At 41.8% G+C, this 20,408-nt stretch overlaps 2 protein-coding genes across 2 annotated transcripts in view; one reads left to right on the top strand and one right to left on the bottom strand.

Moving 5' to 3' along the window:
• LOC119647676 (cilia- and flagella-associated protein 298) overlaps window positions 1-20,408 on the top strand; it is a 300,430-nt gene that overhangs the window by 189,275 nt on the left and 90,747 nt on the right. The window lies entirely within an intron of this gene.
• On the bottom strand, window positions 181-18,749 carry LOC119647673. Its single transcript, XM_038048751.1, has 2 exons — window positions 16,898-18,749; window positions 181-319 (listed from the first exon to the last, which is right to left on the bottom strand). Exon 1 carries the CDS (start codon window positions 18,249-18,251, stop codon window positions 16,908-16,910), a length of 1,344 nt encoding a protein of 447 aa, XP_037904679.1. The 5' UTR covers window positions 18,252-18,749; the 3' UTR covers window positions 181-319; window positions 16,898-16,907.

The following is a 20,408-nucleotide window of genomic DNA, read 5'->3' as shown; positions in this document are numbered from 1 at the left end:
GGTATAAATCGTATTTAAAGCTTTTTGCCTTAACGTGGTTGCTGTTGTTGATAATTTAATGTAGCATTTCCAGCATGGCATAGGTGATTTTCGAAGGCTAATGGCTTTCTTAGTGAAATCTTTTTAAAGAATTGATTTTAAAGATTATGCGGTTGAGGCGATTATGTTAATGTCACGATTGAAACACTTCACTTCTTCTCCGTCGATAAGTATTTAGACTTAAGTTTTTTTGAGATGAATATTATGTCTTTGAGCTATTGCAACGAAAACACTCCGGACTGATGATGAACTGGGCTATCTTCTTGCAGCAGAGGAATGCCTGAAAAAATAGAATTCAATGTAATAATGTTCAAATAACATTGGAAACAGTCAATTGTATTTGCTGGAATATCTTTTTCATTCAAGATTATATTAAGATTAAGTGGTTCTTAGTGAAAGCTTTAATCTTGCTTCTACATAAACGTCTATCCACTTCCAATAATATTTCAAGGTTACCTACCCAGAAAGTATTGGAAAAATTAACCGAAGTGGAATTTAAATTCTATCCTAAAGACAGATACCTCGAAAAAAAAAGTTTTGTATTTAATTATCTCATCCAAACTGCTTTATAATTTATGATTTAATATTAAACTAGAGGGACTTCTACCAATGTGTCGGATTTTCTTTCTTTTGTTTCGCTGGTAGCGAGAGCATAGGGCCTTTACAAGGCCTATCCATCAAGACCTTTTACTTGTTGCCCTATTTTTGTCAATCATTTTCAACTATTCCTTCTTACCCATGTGCTTCACAGTCTACACACATCTCTATTGCTCTTTGCCTATCCGTTTAAGGTTTGTCTTGCTATTGCTGCAACTACGCTTGCGCCTTCCAATTCGAACTACCATCAGTTCTTTTCTTGAGTTCTTCCATAGTTCCTGATTCGTTATTCACCTCAGCCAAAATATCTGGCTTGTAAATTCTGGATAATTGTTAACAGATTGTTCCATTTCCTTCAGTACAATTTTCTTTGCGAGCCATATTTCACTATCGAGTATCAGAATTGTCATGACGAATGGGTTGCACCAAAGTTTAGCAGCTTAGCTTTGTTAAATCGATATCATCTATTCATCATTCGACAACCGGACACCGCCACAAAACTGCCTGAAGTTAACCTAGCCTGTCGCAAACAAGAGACTCTTTCACATTATTAAGACTTCCAAATTAGCAGACCGTTCCTACACCATTAAGAATGAGCGGAAGCCAACTCTCATACTTAGAGGAATCTCCCCTCATGACTTTACCGCAGACGACGTGGTAGCAAAAATCAGGGATCTGCAAGTTACGGCTACAATCCCAGATGTGTTAAATGGGTGGGCCCACATACCTCAAGGGAATGCCCTCGCTCGACTGATCAAGACAAAAGCCGATAGAGAATCGGCAGCGCCCCTCAAACGCATAAACTGTGGCCAGCTCCGCCAATTTCTCTAAATGTCTCCGTAAGATGGAATCAATTCAACATAGAGAGAGCGCTAAATACAACTTCCCTTCCCACTTGTACATTCTATCGCCCTTCCCCCTCTTAGATAGGCAGATAGACACTCCCCAGTTCGTGACCCTCCGCCAGGTTTTCTGCCCCATTTCAATCGGATTATCCCTCCTCAACTGATTCCTTCTTACGCTGCAGTTGCCAGAGAACGAGCAAGCGCCAAAAGACACAGCTCTTCTTCGCCCCTACACACTTTCATCCCTAGGTGTCCTTTCATAGAACCTAAGTCCTTTGCAACGTGTCTCCCTCTCCGGTTCATTTGTGGCTTTTATCGCAACTGTCTTCGTTTCCTCCTGAAGGCAAACTCGATGAGTACTTACAATTCTTCTTCAAACTGCTAGACAACCAAAATGAAGGTGCTCACACTAAACACTAATTCGCTTATTTCAAACGACTAACCTTCACAAATTCCTCGATGAAAGCGACACGAATCTTGCTTTCTTAAATGAAACTAGGCTTCTCTAATCCAAGTTTCGCCAAACCACATGCCCCTGGATATAATACATTGCAATACAACCTAGTCAAATCAAGACTAGAAGCAAATAACATCAAAATCAATTCCTTAAACTACCTCTCAGGAGAGGTCGTGTCCCTCCAGTCCTAATCGGCTCCCCCTACTTTTCGGGTGGTACAGGCCGCCGGCTCTCACCCATCCTGCCCGAACTTCTGGAAATCGTAGCCTGCTTGTATGCTTTCATCGTTCGAGGTGACCTCAACGCCAGGCATATAACTTAGGGCGATGCAGTTTAAAAAGACAACTACAAAGTGCTATCCAATTGATTCAATTCAAGCCCATTCCTCACTGCGGGATTCTCCTAGCTTGATTCCAAACCTACTCCGTTGATCACTTTACTTACACGACTTTATAATCTTGTCCCACCTATCAGCTTGTGTTGCTGTGTCCTCAGTTTCGACTCATTCTGAGCAAAATCTCCTCCCCCCCTCCCCCGCCCGGACCTTACAAATGCAGATTCTTTAATTTTTGTTTGATATATGAAGGATCCTAAGTCCACCCATTAAGCCGGTAAGCTTTCCAATGCGGCTTACTCTGGACCAATAAAGGGTTAACCACTTACATCATGAAAGCAAAATCTGCTTACGATCTCACTCCCGAAAATACTCTTTTTCGGGCTACTAAAAATACCAGTAACATTATTATAATAGCGCTATTAGATCCAACAAGAAACTTGTTAAGTCCCTTAAGCCGGACCCTCAGGTCTCAGAAAGGTAAAAATCCATTCCCAATTTCAATTATTCCTCGATAAAAATGGAAGAAAAATATTTGCCTGCGTAGCTTATTTCAGCCACCTATTCAGAAATTGTCATGGCTGCCAAAGAAAAAAGGGTGGATATGTATATGGGGGTCCTCCCTATGCCCTTTTTCTCCAGCCGTCCGGCTGACATTGTTAGAGTCCGGTCCGTTCGCCTCCTTTAAATCTCAAGGAAAATTTAAACTTGCAAACATCCAGTATAACAATTAAAAAATCATCGGACTTAGACGGTAACTCCAACTTCATCCTTCGGAAGTGTACGCCCCACCATTGGCGAGCGTCTTGCTATTCTTTTCATTAACTGCCTGAATAACGATCATTTTCTTGTAATCTGAAATCTACTCTTCTGTCACCTATTCTTAAAAAGGGTTGTTCTGGCGACCTCGAAGATATGAGGCTCATTTTTCTTCTATCCGATATTGGACAAATTTTCAAACGCATTTTACGCACTCCTCTTTTCACAGTTCACAGTTCACAATTCAGCTTCCAATATTTCAGATCCACTGAACAGGCAACCTTCTACCTGCAAGACCTCATTCTCGACCATCTGGAGAATCGACAATGCACTGTGGTATGCTTCTTAGATCTTCAAATCAGCGCGGAAACAGGGCCTGTTCTTCAATCTAACCCCGATTAATTGCTCCTTCCCCTTCTGTGGAATCCTTGTAGATTTCCTCTCTAGTAGGACCTGGCACATACGCACGGGGCTCCATCCTACGCTCTAAACTTTGTAATATCTTCATCCATGCCATACTTTTGCCTCCCCGTAAATCCCCCCCCCCCTCCCAACCAAATGGTAGCTCAGGCTGCACCACCTCCTCTCGAAGACAATTACCTCCCCATTTCCGAAGGGATCCTCTTCGTGAATGGCGTCATCCTGTACGCGAGTGGGCTCAGACCCTCTTTAGCTTGTCTCTCTTTCGAATCTCTGACGAATAACATAAAGTTATAGCATATTTCAGCAGGTGGGTCTCACCCATAATCCACATAAGTCTGGAGTTATTTGCTTCAAAAGCCCTAGCGGGAAATACCACCGGCGCAGAGTACCAGAAATTAAAAATCTAGAATCACTATTTTTTTTTGTTAAAGGTTTGAAAGGTCGTAAGTTCGCATCCACTCGATGTCGGATCGGACCAAAAGGGGAGCAACTTACTCCTTCCCTTCGTTTAGGACTTAGCACGCAAACTTCAAAAAATATAATTACACATTTATAACCTCACACTAAAATCAAACAATAAATACTTACGGCTTCCCTTGAATAACAAAATTAAATGCAGCCCTCATGCCAGCTCGTATATAGCCAAAGCTTAAAAGGCCTAAGCTGCCTTAAAAACCATTTTCTAGAGCCCTGTTCCCTGCTACTAAAATTCTCTTGTAAAAAATCCTAATTCGACCAATTCTGACCTATGCTTCCAAGGATGAGCCACCATATCTCCCAACGTAAATAAAGCTCTCCGACGCCTCAAAAGGACTATTCTCAGGCCATGCACGGACGAATACAAAAACCCAAATCTAAGATTTTACAAAAATTCTCTCCTCCATGCCCTTTCTGGGGTGAAGGCTGGGAGGATATATGAGCGGAGAAGTGGGAGCGATTCGCTGCAACCTCGCCCAGCTGAGTCCTTATAAGATTTCCGCCTCCATCTATAAAATTATGTGTCCACTGGACTAGATATATTTATAAAAGATCTTTAATTTTTCTTGATCTGAGAATTTTTCCAGTTTTCACGAGAAATATAGTTTAGGACTCAGTAACAGTAAAAATAAGGCCGTTTACAAATTTCTTAATTCTCGGAAATTATTATAGGAAAAGGCTAAGATGACCCTCTCATCTATTTTCAATCACGGAGTCTACCTTCGGTATAGGCCCGTTGACACTTATTCGCATATTTCTGTGCTAAACAAGCTCGGGAAGATGAAACTATTTTTTTTGGACACTCCCATCAGTCTCATCATGTATATGACATTTGACAGATCTTTCAAATCTGTACTTTTGGTTGGTAGCAAGATGAATCTAAAAGTCGATGACTATCGGAAAACCGGGAAAATTGATTACTCGAGGAAAGTAAAATGAAAAAAAAAAAATTGTCAGACCGAGCGCGTAGAGCAAAATACTCGAGAGACGAGAAAGGAAATGCGGTATAATAGGCTCTTTGACTTACCGCAGCGTCTCTACTTCACGGAGAAGTGCTTTACAAATATATATGCGAATCTTTGTGGTAGTTCAGAAGAATGGGAAGAAGAGAGGTCCACTAATGTAAGAAAGTACTAACATTAAGAAGTCCAGGGGATATATTAAAAATATTATAAACTGTCATAGAGAAGTTGCGTTAACAGAAAGATATACGCTTGTCTTCGTTTTGCCAAAAAAACAAAAAGAAGAAAAGGATAAAAGGGGTCGAACATTGGAAGTTAGGAACTTGAACTATAAAAGGTTTCCTGTATTTCCTATGTAAAATTATTCGGATGCAGGTCTCTTCCGTTTGTACTAATTTCCAGTGCCTAGAAGTGAATTTACACAAAGATGCAACTTTAACCTACTATGACTTTGTTAATAGTGATAAGATTTTCACCAAAACTTTCGGTATCGTATTTCATTTTATGACCGATATTGCCGACATATGTTATGATCTTACTATATGGAGACTACGCCTAAAGGGAAAATCCCACTAAGCGTGATTGCATACATTTCAATCCTTAATAATCCAAGAACTTCCTTGTCTTATCAGTTTTTGCTTTTTTTCAACTCCTTGTTTGTATATTTCTGCCATAACGCTATAACATATCTGCGTTCTGCCAAAACGTGCAATGCGGGATAAGCCTGTAATATACTATTATTAACTATATTTGAAAAGATCCGGAGGATATTTTGAGACCTTGGACCAGCTTCCTATTTTTATTATCAAGGCGTGTCATGCCACTAGTCCAACACAAAATCTTCACCCCCATTACCGGGAGGCGTCATTCGTTGTCTTTTATAGTCGGCCAACACTCAGAACCATAGAGAGAACACCGCCTCAAATGCTACTTCACTCAGGTTGCATTAATGCGTGAAGCAATTTCATAACGCAGTATCAATATGTGTAGTTGTTGTCCAATAAATCTCTCGTGGCGACAGACAGACAGTCAACCGATTTTAATAAAATTTTGTTTTTCATGAAATCTTAAAAAATAGATGCCTCCAATATAATCCGGTCCTACGAAAAATATCTGACAGTTTTAGAATATTCTTGAGTTACATTTTCCGAAAATTTGGTCTTCCTCTTTTGTTAGCGAGCAAAGGAATGGTGTTTTGTCGAGGATGCTGGGAGTCCTAAGTCCGCACGCACTTGGTGACGGACCATAAGAGTGGAGCGATTTCCATATGTCATTACTTTTGCTCACGCTGCTCCCAGGGCAAAGGTGAGGCAGCGTCTGATGAGTTGCCCCTGCCCTGGAGGAAACCGTCAATCAGCTTTTTCGTTTTTTAAAGGAATAGTTATTATCCGGGTTTTATATTACCTTTCTTAGCTTCTCCGCACTACACCGTAAGCCACAAATTGATATAATTCAGATATTCTTTTATATAGTCTTCCAACTCCTCCTAGTTTTAAAGCAGCCTATAGACTAAATTTGCAGGTAAAGATGGTCTGGTGATGTCTAATGATTGCTAGCAGTTCCAGTGTTAACATTAAGATAACAACTGGCTTGAACAAAATTTCCAGTGCACTTGACAAGACTTCCATTCAATCCTACAAAGTCTGATCTACGGAATTTTTCGCGTTTCGAAACTAATCCAAAATCCCTTTCCCATACACATTTAGCATTGAAATTGATAGCTTGTCATCATTTCTGGCATTATTCTCTTTTTATCAGCTCCTGTTTATCTGATTAAAAGTTCGCCGCAACCCCTACCTTTTGTAGCTTCACCTTTGTTCCTCGATTTCGGTTTTGCAAGGAAAATGCAGGTTTGCAGGTTTATCCCACATTCACTGGAATTCTCGTTAGTAAACCGACTGACGAACTTATTTAGGGTACCTCGAAATTCATCCAATTAGATTATCTCTAATCCACCCCTTTACTGCCACTATTCTAATTAATATGCACTCTATGAGCACTTACCATTGTCCCGGACTAAAATATCTTTCTCATCCAGAAACGTGCCCTTAAAATTCTCAGCAAATATTGAAGATATCCGGATTTTAAAGGTTTAAAATCTATTTATGTTCCGCACAGTTCAGGCACTTGCAATCATTTCATTGATTTCATCCTATCACTGGTACCCCCATTCGTCCCTTTTAATCTTCTAATTTTTCGGCTATTATCGGTCGATCTACCCAAAACTGGAACGCCACGTCACTAGTTGTGAGCTCACACCCAAAGCCCTACTAATTATCCATCCATCCCACGTTGCAGACAAAAATAGTACGAAGTAGTTTAGCCCGCTCTAGAAGGATAGACAATTGGGGCATTATTTCACCAAGTTATATATAAAAGGCTTTGTGATTTCCATCAGTAATAGACGAATTAAGATAAATTAACTTGATTGAATAAATTTGAATAACTGAGCAGACAAAATGGAAGGTCACGATTAATTGTTCCTGGATTGAGGAAGTTCTAAAGCTACATCCCTTTGATGACGGTCCAGATTAATTGAGGAAAACTTTCTCTAACTCTTTTGGGCCGCGAATCCTTCTTTTTGAACAAAGCAACCGCATTTAAAAAAACAAAGACTGACGGTTTTGTCTGCGGCAGAGGCAACTCCCCAAGCGTTGCGTTAGCCCTGCTCTGGCAGCAGCGTCCCCGGAGGATTTGTGCCAGCTGTCTAATAGCTTCTTTTATAAAGAAAAAAATGTTTCTGCATTTATTGCTATATTGGATCGACTACTCTCTTATTTCAGACCAACTGCCCCCTCCGAATTTTACATCAAAATGACATTTTACCTTTTTGAAGGACACAAGTATTTCGAAGACACTCAATTCGAAAATCTAGAATAATTTGTTGAAATCACTGATCACACAAAGAGTCAAAGCACCAACAAAGAACAATATTCCGACCACTGTCACTGAATGTTTCTACTTCTCTGAAGTATAGTGGTTCAGTTTTAATAATATGTTTTCTAAACCTCATTAGTTTAAGGCATTTAACATTAAAGTCAATGAGTACACAATCAAATAGCGTGCTATCAAATGGCATCGTAAGCAACTGAAGACACCTATAATACCTCAGTTTGCCACAACATATATGTTCCGGGAAATAAGAAACCATACAAGCGCCTAATTGGCTGTAAGTCCGTCGAGTGTATTACGGGATTAGAGTAAACCTAAATGCCACGATGCAATTAAACATAATTTAAATGAGTTTGTTTTTATCGTCTCCAGAAGCATTACTGATTGTTTTATCCTTTGGTTTGCAAATTTGTATCAAATGTAGCCAGGGACATAGGGAGAAAATTCGGCCCAAACCAAAAATTATTCTAACACCCCAACTCCACCTGCAATTGTTACAATTTCATTATTTTCTATTCCTCCAGGCCATTTTGCACCCCTTCCCTTTGGACAGACTACGATTATTTCTTTCCTTACATATTATTCAAATGAAGCTTAGAAACATTTTATGAATCTACCACCAACGGACAATAAAATGCATTTTGACAATGGTAGTACGGTTTCCACCAAACTTTCCATTATCATACTCTATGTGGCGTTATATTTTTCCTGAAAATGAAAATTCAAAATGTAATCTCGGTGAATGCACACGGATAGATTTGGCAGTGCCCGTGCGTGAGCATCTTTATGTGCTGATCGAAAAGGTAGGGAAAAACACCCACCTGGGAACAAGAATCGTTATGGGAAGAATACCCAGAATAAAAAGCTAATATGGATGACTAGACCAGGGACAGGAACTTCAATGAAACGCCGCAAGCTACTGGTCGTCGACATCCCTTAACTTCAATGCCTCCATTGGGGAGAGCTTGCTCCCTGTGCCGTCCAACGTTACGAACAGCTTAGAAAATGGTGTATTTAAATGCAGCAAATTCCTTCTTTGAACACCTGCAACAAAGGCATTGAAAATGTGTCAAAGGGAAATGATGGGTGACACAAGTTATGGGGATACCGACTCGCGTGAGGGAAAGGCATTGAGGAGAAGCTAATCTGTAAAAATATGAGAAGCAAGCAAACTATTTACATAGTATGCTGGTCCCAAGCCCAGGTAAAGGAGGAGGGTTTGAGGCAACGTACTCTGTACTATCCTCAGTAAAACAAAAATAAAATGCTGAGATCAGGGAAAGAGATAAATAAAGTATTGTTGAAGTTATTCTACTATGCTAAATCCTACCTGATCTCTCTTGGTGACAGGCCCCGCGACAGGTCGACCAAGAAAATGCATACAATGTCGTTACAAACATGATGATCGGATTGAGTCACAAGCCTCAGAGAAATGCTAGGGCGTCCACCTCAGTCGACGCGGCAGGACGGGCCCCGGTCCTGTCGAGAAATGGGCAAGGGTTCTTGACGCATGGACGGCGTCAGGACGTAAGCAAGTTAGTCCGCACACAACGAACAAAACAAATTCATGTCTGCACGCTAAATGTTGGTACCCTAACTGGAAAGACCGAGGAACTCGCAAGAGCCCTTCGGAAAAGGTGCATTGACATCTGCGCTCTGCAAGAAACCCGATGGTCTGGTGCCAAAAGCTGTGACATTGAACGCGAACGCGGTAAAAATGGCTACAAACTTCTCTATTTTGGTAACCCACACACTCAATATGGTGTTGGCATCTCAGAGCATTTCCGTGATGTCATTAAAGAAGTCGAACGATTTGACGATCGGCTGATGAAGCTCACCATTATATCAGCTGATCGCACTATTCACTTCTTCACCGCGTATGCACCACAGACAGGTCGACCTGATGCCGAGAAAGATGCCTTCTGGCAACTTCCCGATGAAAAGACTTGCCACGTGCCTGCTGAAAAGGCAGAAGGTAACAGGTGCCACGGGGGAAAGGGGTTCGGAACGCGCAATGAAGGTGGCGAGCGTATAATCGATTTTGCGGACACCCATGACCTTGTACTTATGAATACATGGTTCATCAAACGATTGTCTCATCTTCCCACATTTTATAGTGGGAACAATAAAACGCAAATCGACTATATTCTCATAAGACGCCAACATTTTACCACTGTCACTGATTGCAAAGTCGTTCCCTATGAGACCATCGCACCTCAACATCGGCCGTTGATTGCTGTCCTGCGAATTAAGCCACCGATAAAACAGCATGAGGAACGCACTGGCCCGCCGCGCATTAAATGTTGGCGATTTGGTGAGAAGAAAGAAGAAACGGTCTCACTCATACGATTGCCAACCATTACGAATGTGGAAGAATCATTGAACCAAATGAAAGACACGATCCACAAAGAGGACTCTGCAACCCTCGGGGTCACCAAGCCGGGTAAGCGGTACATCAACCGAGATACTTGGCTTCGGAATGATGATGTTGAAATGAAGGTCCGTGAAAAGAAACGCCTCTACCACAAATTTCTCGACGATAAAACGCCTGCTAATTGGCAAATTTATAAGAATGCCAACCGGGAAGCAAAGAAAGCGGTCGCTGTCACCCGAGCGAACCATTTCAAAAATCTTTACGATAAACTGGACACTCGAGATGGCGAGAAAGATCTGTATCGACTTGCTAAAAGCCGTGATGAACGCACACACTTCTGTTGTGTTAATGACAAGAACGGTACTTTGCTTACCAATCGTCGAGCCGCAACGGATAGATGGCGAGAATACTTCGAGCAGATTTCAACTGAAGAATTTGCTCATCCTGCACTTCCACAATCATTGCCGACATTTGGAGCAGTTCCACCAGTCAGCGCAACTGAAGTCGAGGAGGCAATAAAACAAATGAAATCGGGGAAAGCAACAGGACCTGACGACATCGCATCTGAGCTCTGGAAAGCGAAGAGCTGAAACCCAACACTGTGGCTCAGTGAATTCTTTAACCGGGTTATTCAGGAAGGAAGAACACCATCTGACTGGCAAGAAAGTACCACTGTTCCAATATGGAAAAAGAAAGGTAGCCCAGCAGAATGTTCAAATTACCGTCCGATCCGGTTACTTTCCCATACCATGAAGATTTTTGAACGCATTCTTGACAACCGTATTCGCGAAATCGTTGAAATAACCGTGAATCAAGCCGGATTTGTCAAGAACTGCGGAACTACTGACGCTACACACGCTGCGCGGTTACTCATGGAAAAACACCGGGAGAAGCATCGCCCTCTTTACATTGCCTTTCTAGATCTAGAGAAAGCGTTTGACCGTGTACCACACGAACTCATCTGGTATGCTTTACGACAACACTTCGTGCCAGAAGAACTCGTGCGCTGGGTTCAATTGCTCTATCACGATCCGAAAAGTAAAATTCGAAGTATGGCGGGTGTATCAAAACCGCTTCGTGTCTCTGTTGGAGTTCATCAAGGAAGTGCTCTCTCACCACTCCTCTTTGTCCTCGTTATGGACACCGTCACACGGGATATCCAACGTCCAGCGCCCTACACATTGCTTTATGCAGATGATGTTTTCCTAACATCTGATAGCAAAAATGATCTCGAGCAACTTGTTCAAAAATGGAATGATCGCCTCATGCAACACGGTCTCAGATTGAATTTAAACAAAACTGAATTTTTGACGACCGATCCCCATGAAACAGGCACAATCACTGTCAGCGGCAGTGATCTGCCCAGAACTCAGCGATTTAAATACCTCGGGTCAACGCTATCAGCCAATGGAGAGCTGCGTTATGAAATTGCTTCACGCATTAACGCAACCTGGATGAAGTGGCGTTCCACAACTGGTGTCCTTTGTGATCGACGTATCAACGAACGTCTCAAATCTAAAATTTACCGCAATGTCGTCCGTCCAGTCGCTCTCTATGGTTCTGAGTGTTGGCCGACCATAAAAGACAATGAACGGCGTCTTGCGGTAATGGAGACGAAGATGCTACGTTGGACTAGTGGCGTCACACGTTTAGATCACATCCGAAATGAGGATATCCGCGATCGTTATGGGGTTGCACCGATCGTGGAAAAGTTGCGAGAGAGGCGTCTTCGATGGTATGGTCACGCAATTTGTGCAAACGAGAATTCACTTGCAAAGATTGGTCTGAACATCGAAGTCGATGGTAAACGACCAAAAGGCAGACCTAAACAACGGTGGCTTGATACGCTAGATGGGGATTTGAAAGCCTCGAGATTGCACCCAGATCAGGCATTCGATGGAGCCAAATGGCGAAGCCGATCACGACGAGCTGACCCCGCTTGTGAACGGGACAAAGGCTGAAGAAAAAGAAGAAGAAGCAAGCAAATTTCTATAACACCTCGAAATATAGGACAACAGGCAAAAAATCATTCTGCTACAAGATTCAGCTAGTGAACCGAATATGGATCTACAAGAGCCCCAATTAATTTTGTTTAAAGCTAAAATTCTCAAGTTGTTTGGAATCCTTAAAACTACTCCCCTGACATTAATGTAATCAACGCAAGTGCACCCAGCCACTCACCTGCTGACATATAGACGAACAAAAGGGTACGAAGAAGCAGAAAGTAGGAGGCACACCCTAGCAACCAACAAGTCTCCAAGAGACAAATATATTTGTCCTCCTCTCTGCAAAAGGGATTTAAACTTAGAAACGTGGGAAAGGTTGAACAGGAGAAGGTTAGGAAAAAGATTGAGAAGAATGTGAGAGATAATTCTGTTCAAAAAGATCTGCGTATCAGCATCAGTTCCGTGAGAGCATGACTAAAAATGTCCACAGCGAAGCGAAAAGTATAAGAGCATATCTTGTTGTAGGTTCAGATGCAGAAATCTCCATTCAGTCCATCTAATCTATATTGTCCTAATAATTATCTGCACTACGTCCTGAAAAAATTATTGCGCTTATATGCTCCCTTGGTTGAACAGTACAAGTACCAAGACCTGCACGAAACATCTGCTGTCAACCTCACAAGGGAATATGATTGTGCACGTATGGCGACTATGCGACTACCAGGAGGAATCTGCAAACTCTTGAAATAAGAAGAGTCAAGAATGGATGGGTCATATTTTGCTTGTTAAGAAGATATATTTGAGTGCTATCAGTCGATCTTACCATTATAAAAGGCGTAAGGAAAAATGTCACTTTGGAAGTGAGGGTAACAAAGACCCCAAAAGCATTCTACGCGATGGAAGAGGGTGCATGGATAGAAAGCGCACTGTCAGAAAGTATTAACAGCAGTAGGAAAATGAAGTTGATTTATATCAGCCTTAACCAGCGTAGGCTAATGCAGGATTTCCTCTCGTAGATCACCTACAAATCATGCTAGGCGCGTGGTTCAGAGAACAGTAGGTACGACTAGAAACGACATAGAAGAGCGTTCTATCGAAGCAAATGGCTCCCGAAATATCGATATCTGCGGATAAATACAAATAATCAAAAAACAATCTATTCGTTTGATTTAAACCTCGAACTAGTCATCCGGCCACGCAAGAAAGATGGCTTTACATAACTCATCTTCACGAACGGAATATTCCAATCTCCTCGGTAAGATTGTTTACTGATTGTCTCTATTGGAGGGTAGGCACGAAGACTGCCTCTGGATATTCTTATAAGAAGACACTACTTGCTTGAGATTTAACAGAGCGAGCGTTCGCGGGTTACTGAATAAAGTTTTTATTAAAGTTACTGACTGATTGACTCTCTTATTAGCTGCCGATGAGACCGGGAAAGAAAACCATAGAAGGTCAGAATTACTAGAAGCACGGCAACGATTCCACGGACCGGACGTCAGGGTGACACGAAAGATTAAGGCGACAGCGCAGCCCTGCGACGACAGATCATGAGTCCCTACTGGAGAAAAATGAACTACCCGAATTTGACGCCGATATGTGCCGCATCCTCGCATCGTCACCTCGGAGGAAGCGACAGGGACCTTCGAAGACTGGACGGCAGCCGTCGTCAACAAATACGGAAAATACGCAAAAATATCGATCCCCAAAATAACAACCCACAACAGCGGACCACAAAGCCTGGAGCAACCACCACCATCCGGGCGGGGTGCCGTAGAGCGTGGCTTTACCGCGAAATTCAAAGACGGTTCGTAAGGAACCCCAAGGAGGCGGCTCAAAGACTGCTGGCTGGCAAATCTTTTAGCACGGTCACCGAAAAGCCGCAGCGTTCCGATATAGAAAATTTTTTTTGACAACTGTTTGAAGCAAAGCCCTATCCTCCTCCTCCAAGAAGTAAAAGGAAAGCCAGGATCTCTATAAACCTATTGCTTACGACGAAATCCAGGTTTTTCTCAACAAAATCAAGCCAACCTCATTTGACCCCCAACCGAATCGATGTTCCTAGGCTGATTAAAATCCCGATATGAACCTTAATGGACCTCTTTAATAGAATCATCCTCACTAAAAGTGTACCCCCTGTGCTAAATCTCAAATGCACCGTTGTGGCCTCAAAGAAAGACATCGGGTTGGATAGCATTAACAACTGGAATCACTATCGGCTCGCAAGTCCTCCTGCTATTTAACAGAATCCAAATGGCGCACTTAGCCGGAATTACAATCAATCAGATGCAGACGAGATTCCCCCACATTGATGGCTGCTGGGTTGATACGCTGTGCCTGAGGAACTTTATGAGGTCCAAGACTAAGAAAGGCAAACTATTCACCGTAGTTTCTATTGAACTCAGAAAAGCCTTCGACACGATACCACAAGCCATGGTCTGCCGAACATCGAAAGGATGGGAATCGAGAACAGATCTAGACAGCTTCTGATGTCCAAAGTAACGACAGCTTCAACTACGATCTGCGTCGGAGGATACATAGAGGACCACCAGCCCTGTTTAACTTCGTCTTGGACAAAATCATCTCATCTCTGTGCAAAATCTCACCAGCAGGTACACCTTACCTCACGTGCGCGGACCACCTGGTCTTGCTGGCGGACAGCGGGAAGGATGTCAAGGCCTTCTTTGCAGAAACTACCAACTTTTTCGGCGAAAAGGGCCTGCAGGACGATCTGGACAAATGCTTCTCTGTAGTAGCCTCAACTGTAGCCTCCACTACACTGCAATATTCTTTGAAATCGGCGACAAGTCCATCAAGCCGCTATCGATAGTGGAAATTCAATCACCCGGGGGTCAAATATGCAGCATCAGGATCAATTATCACCAACATCCAGGATCTTGACTGGCAACTCACAGCCATCCTGAAAGCGCTGCTCAAACAAAGCCTGAAAGTGATAAAAGATCACTTAGTACCCCGTTTCGTCCACCGTCTTACCACCCCGGAGTCACCCTAAAAAACTACAACTGGCGGAGAAGACAATACATTCACTAGCTGGACATATGCTCGGAATAGGAATTATTCAAGGTGATACGTGTCCCTCCTGTAATGAGGAAGCGGAATCCACGGAGAATTTCCTATGTGAATGCCCTGCAAACTCATCAGACATCAGACCTTCGGTGCCGATGTTCTCCACTAACGGAAATCCGACGATACGTTAACGAATCCGGGAAATTCCGTTAGATAGTGTTATCAAATACAATAGGCCACCACGGCCAGAGTGCTCAGAAGCTACAGCTCCCCCCCCCCCCCACACACATACGGCTCATTTTAACTGATTCTATTCGGCTATGTAATTCCTTGGCACGAAGGTCAGATATTGCCATTATTATATAATTTTAAGATTTCCCGTTATTTGTTTTAACCCTGATAGCATAATATACATACATATGTCAGCAGAATACACTCATGTCCAATTTATTATACCCTGCCAGCAAACTTCATTAGCACATACATACCCATATACATGTTTGTTTCCAGTAATTGACACAAATGTCATCAGTGAAAGGAAAACTAAGAGCTCTCCATGGATTTATGAGATATGCAAAATTTTGACCTTCTATAACTTTGTTAATAATAGTTAGATTGCCTTCAAACTTTCCAGAATTGTGTCTTATATTATCGCCTGCACTGCTACCTACTTTTAAAATGAACTTAAGGGGGCTTTTCTGGCAAATTTCTAAAATATGGTAATAGTATATTATTAATTAACTTTATTTGTACAAATATCGGGATGGGATGTATTTTGAGGCCTAGATAAATGAACCATCGTGAATTATTATATTTTAGATTTTTTTCGGTTAGATAGGTTCTGATAACGAGCCCTGTTTCACATGGGGCACGCATTTTGACTCCTCACTCCCCTGTGTTTCGCCTAATATCAAAAATAAGATAAGCCCTACTCCCCCTTCTTAATCCCAACGCAAAATTATATCACTCGTTACAATACAGGGATACACAAACCTCACCGAATTTTGTCACAATCGGTTCAACCATTTCCGAGTGAATCGGGTGTGGCAGACAAATGGGCAGGCATTGAATCGATTCTAATAAGATTTCGTTTCATACAAGGGAATTTATTTCACACAAAACCTCAAAAACTATGAACTTTTGTACAGCTTCCTTCAAGATACTATGACACAAGTTCAAAATGAAGTACTTACTAATGTTCCTGAATTGCAAGGTTCTCGTAAATCAATGTTAGTTTTTGACGTTTTACCAGACCTGTCGAGAGGGGGTGAAAAGGGGGGATTCCCTCGGACCCGAAGTTTTCTTAAGGACCCGGAATAGAAACTTCAATGAAAAAAAGGGATAATAGGTAGGTCCGCATAATTCTCCCTCAGACCCGTATAATTTTCACCCCTGGGCTCCATTTTCCGCATAATTTTCACCTTGGGCGCGGATTTTTTCTCCACGGCCCTGTGTTCTGCTGGTATGTTTGCACATTTCCTGTACAAAAAAACCAGAGGATCGATGTACACCCTCTAATTGGAATACTGGAACAGTTTTGTTCACATATCCCAAATTAAAAGGTTCCATAGTTTAGAATAAACTAATTCTAAGTCCTCCTTTCCCTAGTCTTTAATCTTTAATACTTGAACTACGTCACATGGCTCAATATTACTATATTCCTAGAATTTTCAGAATATTAATTTTTTTTATTCATATTTTTGATTTTTAAATCAAATGTTATAAACAATAAAATTCATAAACGGAAGAAAATTTGGTATCTTACGTGACGGATCTCAAAGTGCCATCACAGAATCACCACCTCCAGTGTCGCCCATATTCGCTTGTGATCCCATATTTTTCGCCGCAAGCATTGTGTCCGTATCCACGCACCCTTTAAATCGCATCTTTGCATCATCACCCACATAAACTGTTGTCTGACAAAGAACTAGCACAAGACACGAAACAACAAACAACACTGACGGAACTACAGATGCTACAAGAAATTGCTTATAAGTGATATCGAGGTTGAACCGAGCCACCACCACCTCCTTGTTCGCCGGTGCATAAAAGCATGGAAACCTAGCACGAGCATTGTGATCAGTTCCATCCTTGCCGTATTCGCGTAGGAACTCCTTGCATTCGTCCATAAGGGTGTTTACGCATCCCTCCAGGTTGATCATTAGGCGAGATTCATTTGAAATGGTTAAGTCCACGTCAGGTGGGGCAATCTGAAGGACTGGTGAGGCTACGGCTACATGCAAGTGGCTGAGGAAAGTGAAATTGGTCAGGTCTGTAAGGAAGCTCTTCTCGATCACAGACCCATTGATGCAATCTATTGCTTCTACTCGGTCGGAATTATTACGTATGTTATAACATGATGCCATCAGAACATTGTCTGCCATCTCGTTCCACACTTCTTCTTTAGTCTCTGCGTTTATAGCGTTCTGACACTGCGACAAATACACTTTATCACCACTGAGCACTACCACGTTTTTATTCCGGGTTGGAATATCCACGCATCGCCTATCACAATTGTATGGAGTTAATATCTTTCGACAAGTCCCTCGGTTACACGAAAATAGGCCATCTATATCGATGCAGGTTATTTTCCCACGTCGACCGGAGCATTTAAGCGGTGAATCCGTATTGTGAAAGACGCACTCGAAAGCGTCCGTTATGTTCAAACATTTCCCCATAGTACAATTGAAGGTGCCCGTGAGGTTTTTACATTCATCAGCTATGCACCGCACTTTGTCCGCTCGTTCCTGGTCTATCCCAAAGCATGTTTTATTCGCTGAATTCGTACAGTTTTGGAAGATAACATTGGTCCCATTGTTGCGGAGATTGACATAAATTTGCATACATGCTCCCGATGTTTTACTCAGGCACCATTCACCGCATGAGCCCCACTCGCAATTGTCCTTGTTGACAGCCCTTGTGGTGGTGCACATGACAGGAGTCTCGTCAATACCACTTTTAAATGCTCGCGTAGAGGGCATATAGATGGCCACTGTTAGGTAAACTATAGCTACGGAGCTAAGGACCAATGTCATCTGACACAGGCATATTGTGCCACATATCCGATTATCCTGTGGAGGTACAATCAAATCCTCAACGGGAACCTTTTTCTTTCCCATGATTTCTGCTAAGGGTGACTACGGATCAGACTGCTAGGCGACTCAGTCTTACATTCCACACACTTGGAATTATATAATGGAGTTTTGAATTGGTGACAAAGTTTAATCACTGCCAACACAACGTATCTCTGGTTTTACTGATTTTATTGCTTATGAAAGACATCTAGGAGCATTTATACGATTGATTGCTTCTCCACATCTCAAATTACTTTCAAATGTCACCAGAGATTTTGAACATATTCAGGAACTTATCTGGATCTTAACCAAGAAATTTATTTCACTATGTATCTAACAGTATTCGGAATCAGTGAAGTATTGCACAGAACTTCAATGACTCTCTCTCTATATGAAACTGAATTGGACACTATCAGGATTCAGGGCACAATCACTACCGCGGTCTGTGAATTCCACTTTAGGAACACACTCCCGATTGGGAAAATCAAGTAAAATCTGGCAAAAGAGGCTAAGCAAATTGACTGTGGTAGCACGCTTTTAAAATGGATTACGAACTACATACTAGCCATGGCCTACTGCAGAGGATATGCGCGCGCAAAAAATCGATTCAAATTTACAAGTACTCTTTTCTCCTTGCGTCCTCCCCTGGACTTGGAAAGTTGTATCTAGTGTTTGCGGTCTACACCGAAAAACTAGAAGTTTCGTTGTTTACATGGTTACTGAAGATATCAGCTTCCCTATCTGTATTTTACAGGAGAGACCAATTTTAGAATATTTTTCAGTTTTGAAAATGGAAAAAGATACTAAGATAAAATTTAATGTTGCAAATTTTGTTCACTCGTAATTTGTATAAACTCGATAACATCACAAATCAGATTACTCAAAAAACAGGCCTGCATTTAAGACAAAAGATTGGGGTCCTTTAGGACACCGAAATTGAAGGATGCATGCAACCTTCTATTCACTTCGCGGATGTGACGGAAAGTACTGCATAGTGTGTAAGTTCCGTTGACCCGTCCTGAAGATACTATACGGTAACCCTCCTAGCACAAGTTTGGTATGCAGGACACTTATAGCCGAAGGATGCTTCTAGAGTGTACACAACCCGAATTTAGAGCTACTTCAACATAACACTAAATCGATGTAATTCACATGTTAACAGTTCTCTCCACCCTTACCTATAAATTTTTCATTAGCTCCGGAATTAAATGAATTCCTATCTAAAATCCTGCTGCTATCCAGGATATTTAGAACTTTCCCTAAGACCCTAAGACAAAATGATACCAACTTGCCCGGAAAGTTCACTTCACTTTTTCACCTCAATTTCTCGGATTTGACTGAATGCCTGGGCCTTACCTTTCTTCGATATCACACTTGGTCAGGTTATTTATGCGGCGTTCGATTCGATTATTCCAATTCACTGTAGCACGTCACTTTTTTCCTGAAATAGTTTGTAAGTATTTTAGTCGATTTTTTGTAAACAATGTCTGACAGGCAACGAGAAATAAGGAATGGAAGCTGTCGCGGCTGTTTTGCAATATAGCCGCAATTTCGCGCATGGATTTTGCTATGGATTTGGTCTAGTGTTTGTATCCTTTTTCGCAAACTTGACGAGATACTCGCATGAAAAAGGTTATGGTGGTTTGCTGCAATATATCCTTGGGTACAGATAGTGTGAAAAGTCGATTGGATATTGAGCGGTATTGAAACAATCTGGGAATACAACATATCATATTTTTTAAAATTAAGATGTTCAGTATATTTGAAAAACACCAATTTATTCACAGTTCTGAGTAAGAAATATACTCCAATACTTCCTGCAAATTCATTGTAAAATTCCTAATCAAAATTAGCAGTGCCCCAGATGACTATTTTCGGTGAAAAAAGTGTACACCCCCGTTAAACTCCTTTGCAGTTCCCAACTTCTCACTGAATTTCATACTATCGGCGTGTGACAGACAAACAGACGAACGCTCATAGAGAGCAAAGTCCCGATCCTGAGGAATTACCCTTCACCCAACTGGGGGCACATATAGTTGAGTAGGGCGAGTCTATCAAGTACAAACACAACGTACGTAAAGCCATAGGGAAGAGGGTAAGGGCTATTATTCCCGAGTTATCACAATCTCGGCAGATGCCGGATTTTACCTAATACTAACACAAGCATTTAGGCTCGGACGATCCTACCTACTTAAAAACTAA

Source organism: Hermetia illucens, chromosome 2 (assembly GCF_905115235.1).
Source record: "Hermetia illucens chromosome 2, iHerIll2.2.curated.20191125, whole genome shotgun sequence".
In the NCBI taxonomy this organism is placed as follows: domain Eukaryota; kingdom Metazoa; phylum Arthropoda; class Insecta; order Diptera; family Stratiomyidae; genus Hermetia; species Hermetia illucens.
Note: the sequence above shows the minus strand (reverse complement) of the source record. Positions and strands in the feature narration are given on the sequence as shown.

Coding starts and splice junctions, on each gene's coding strand:
- LOC119647673 (XM_038048751.1), bottom strand. CDS start 18,251: ATGGGAAAGAAAAAGGTTCCCGTTGAGGATTTGATTGTACCTCCACAG.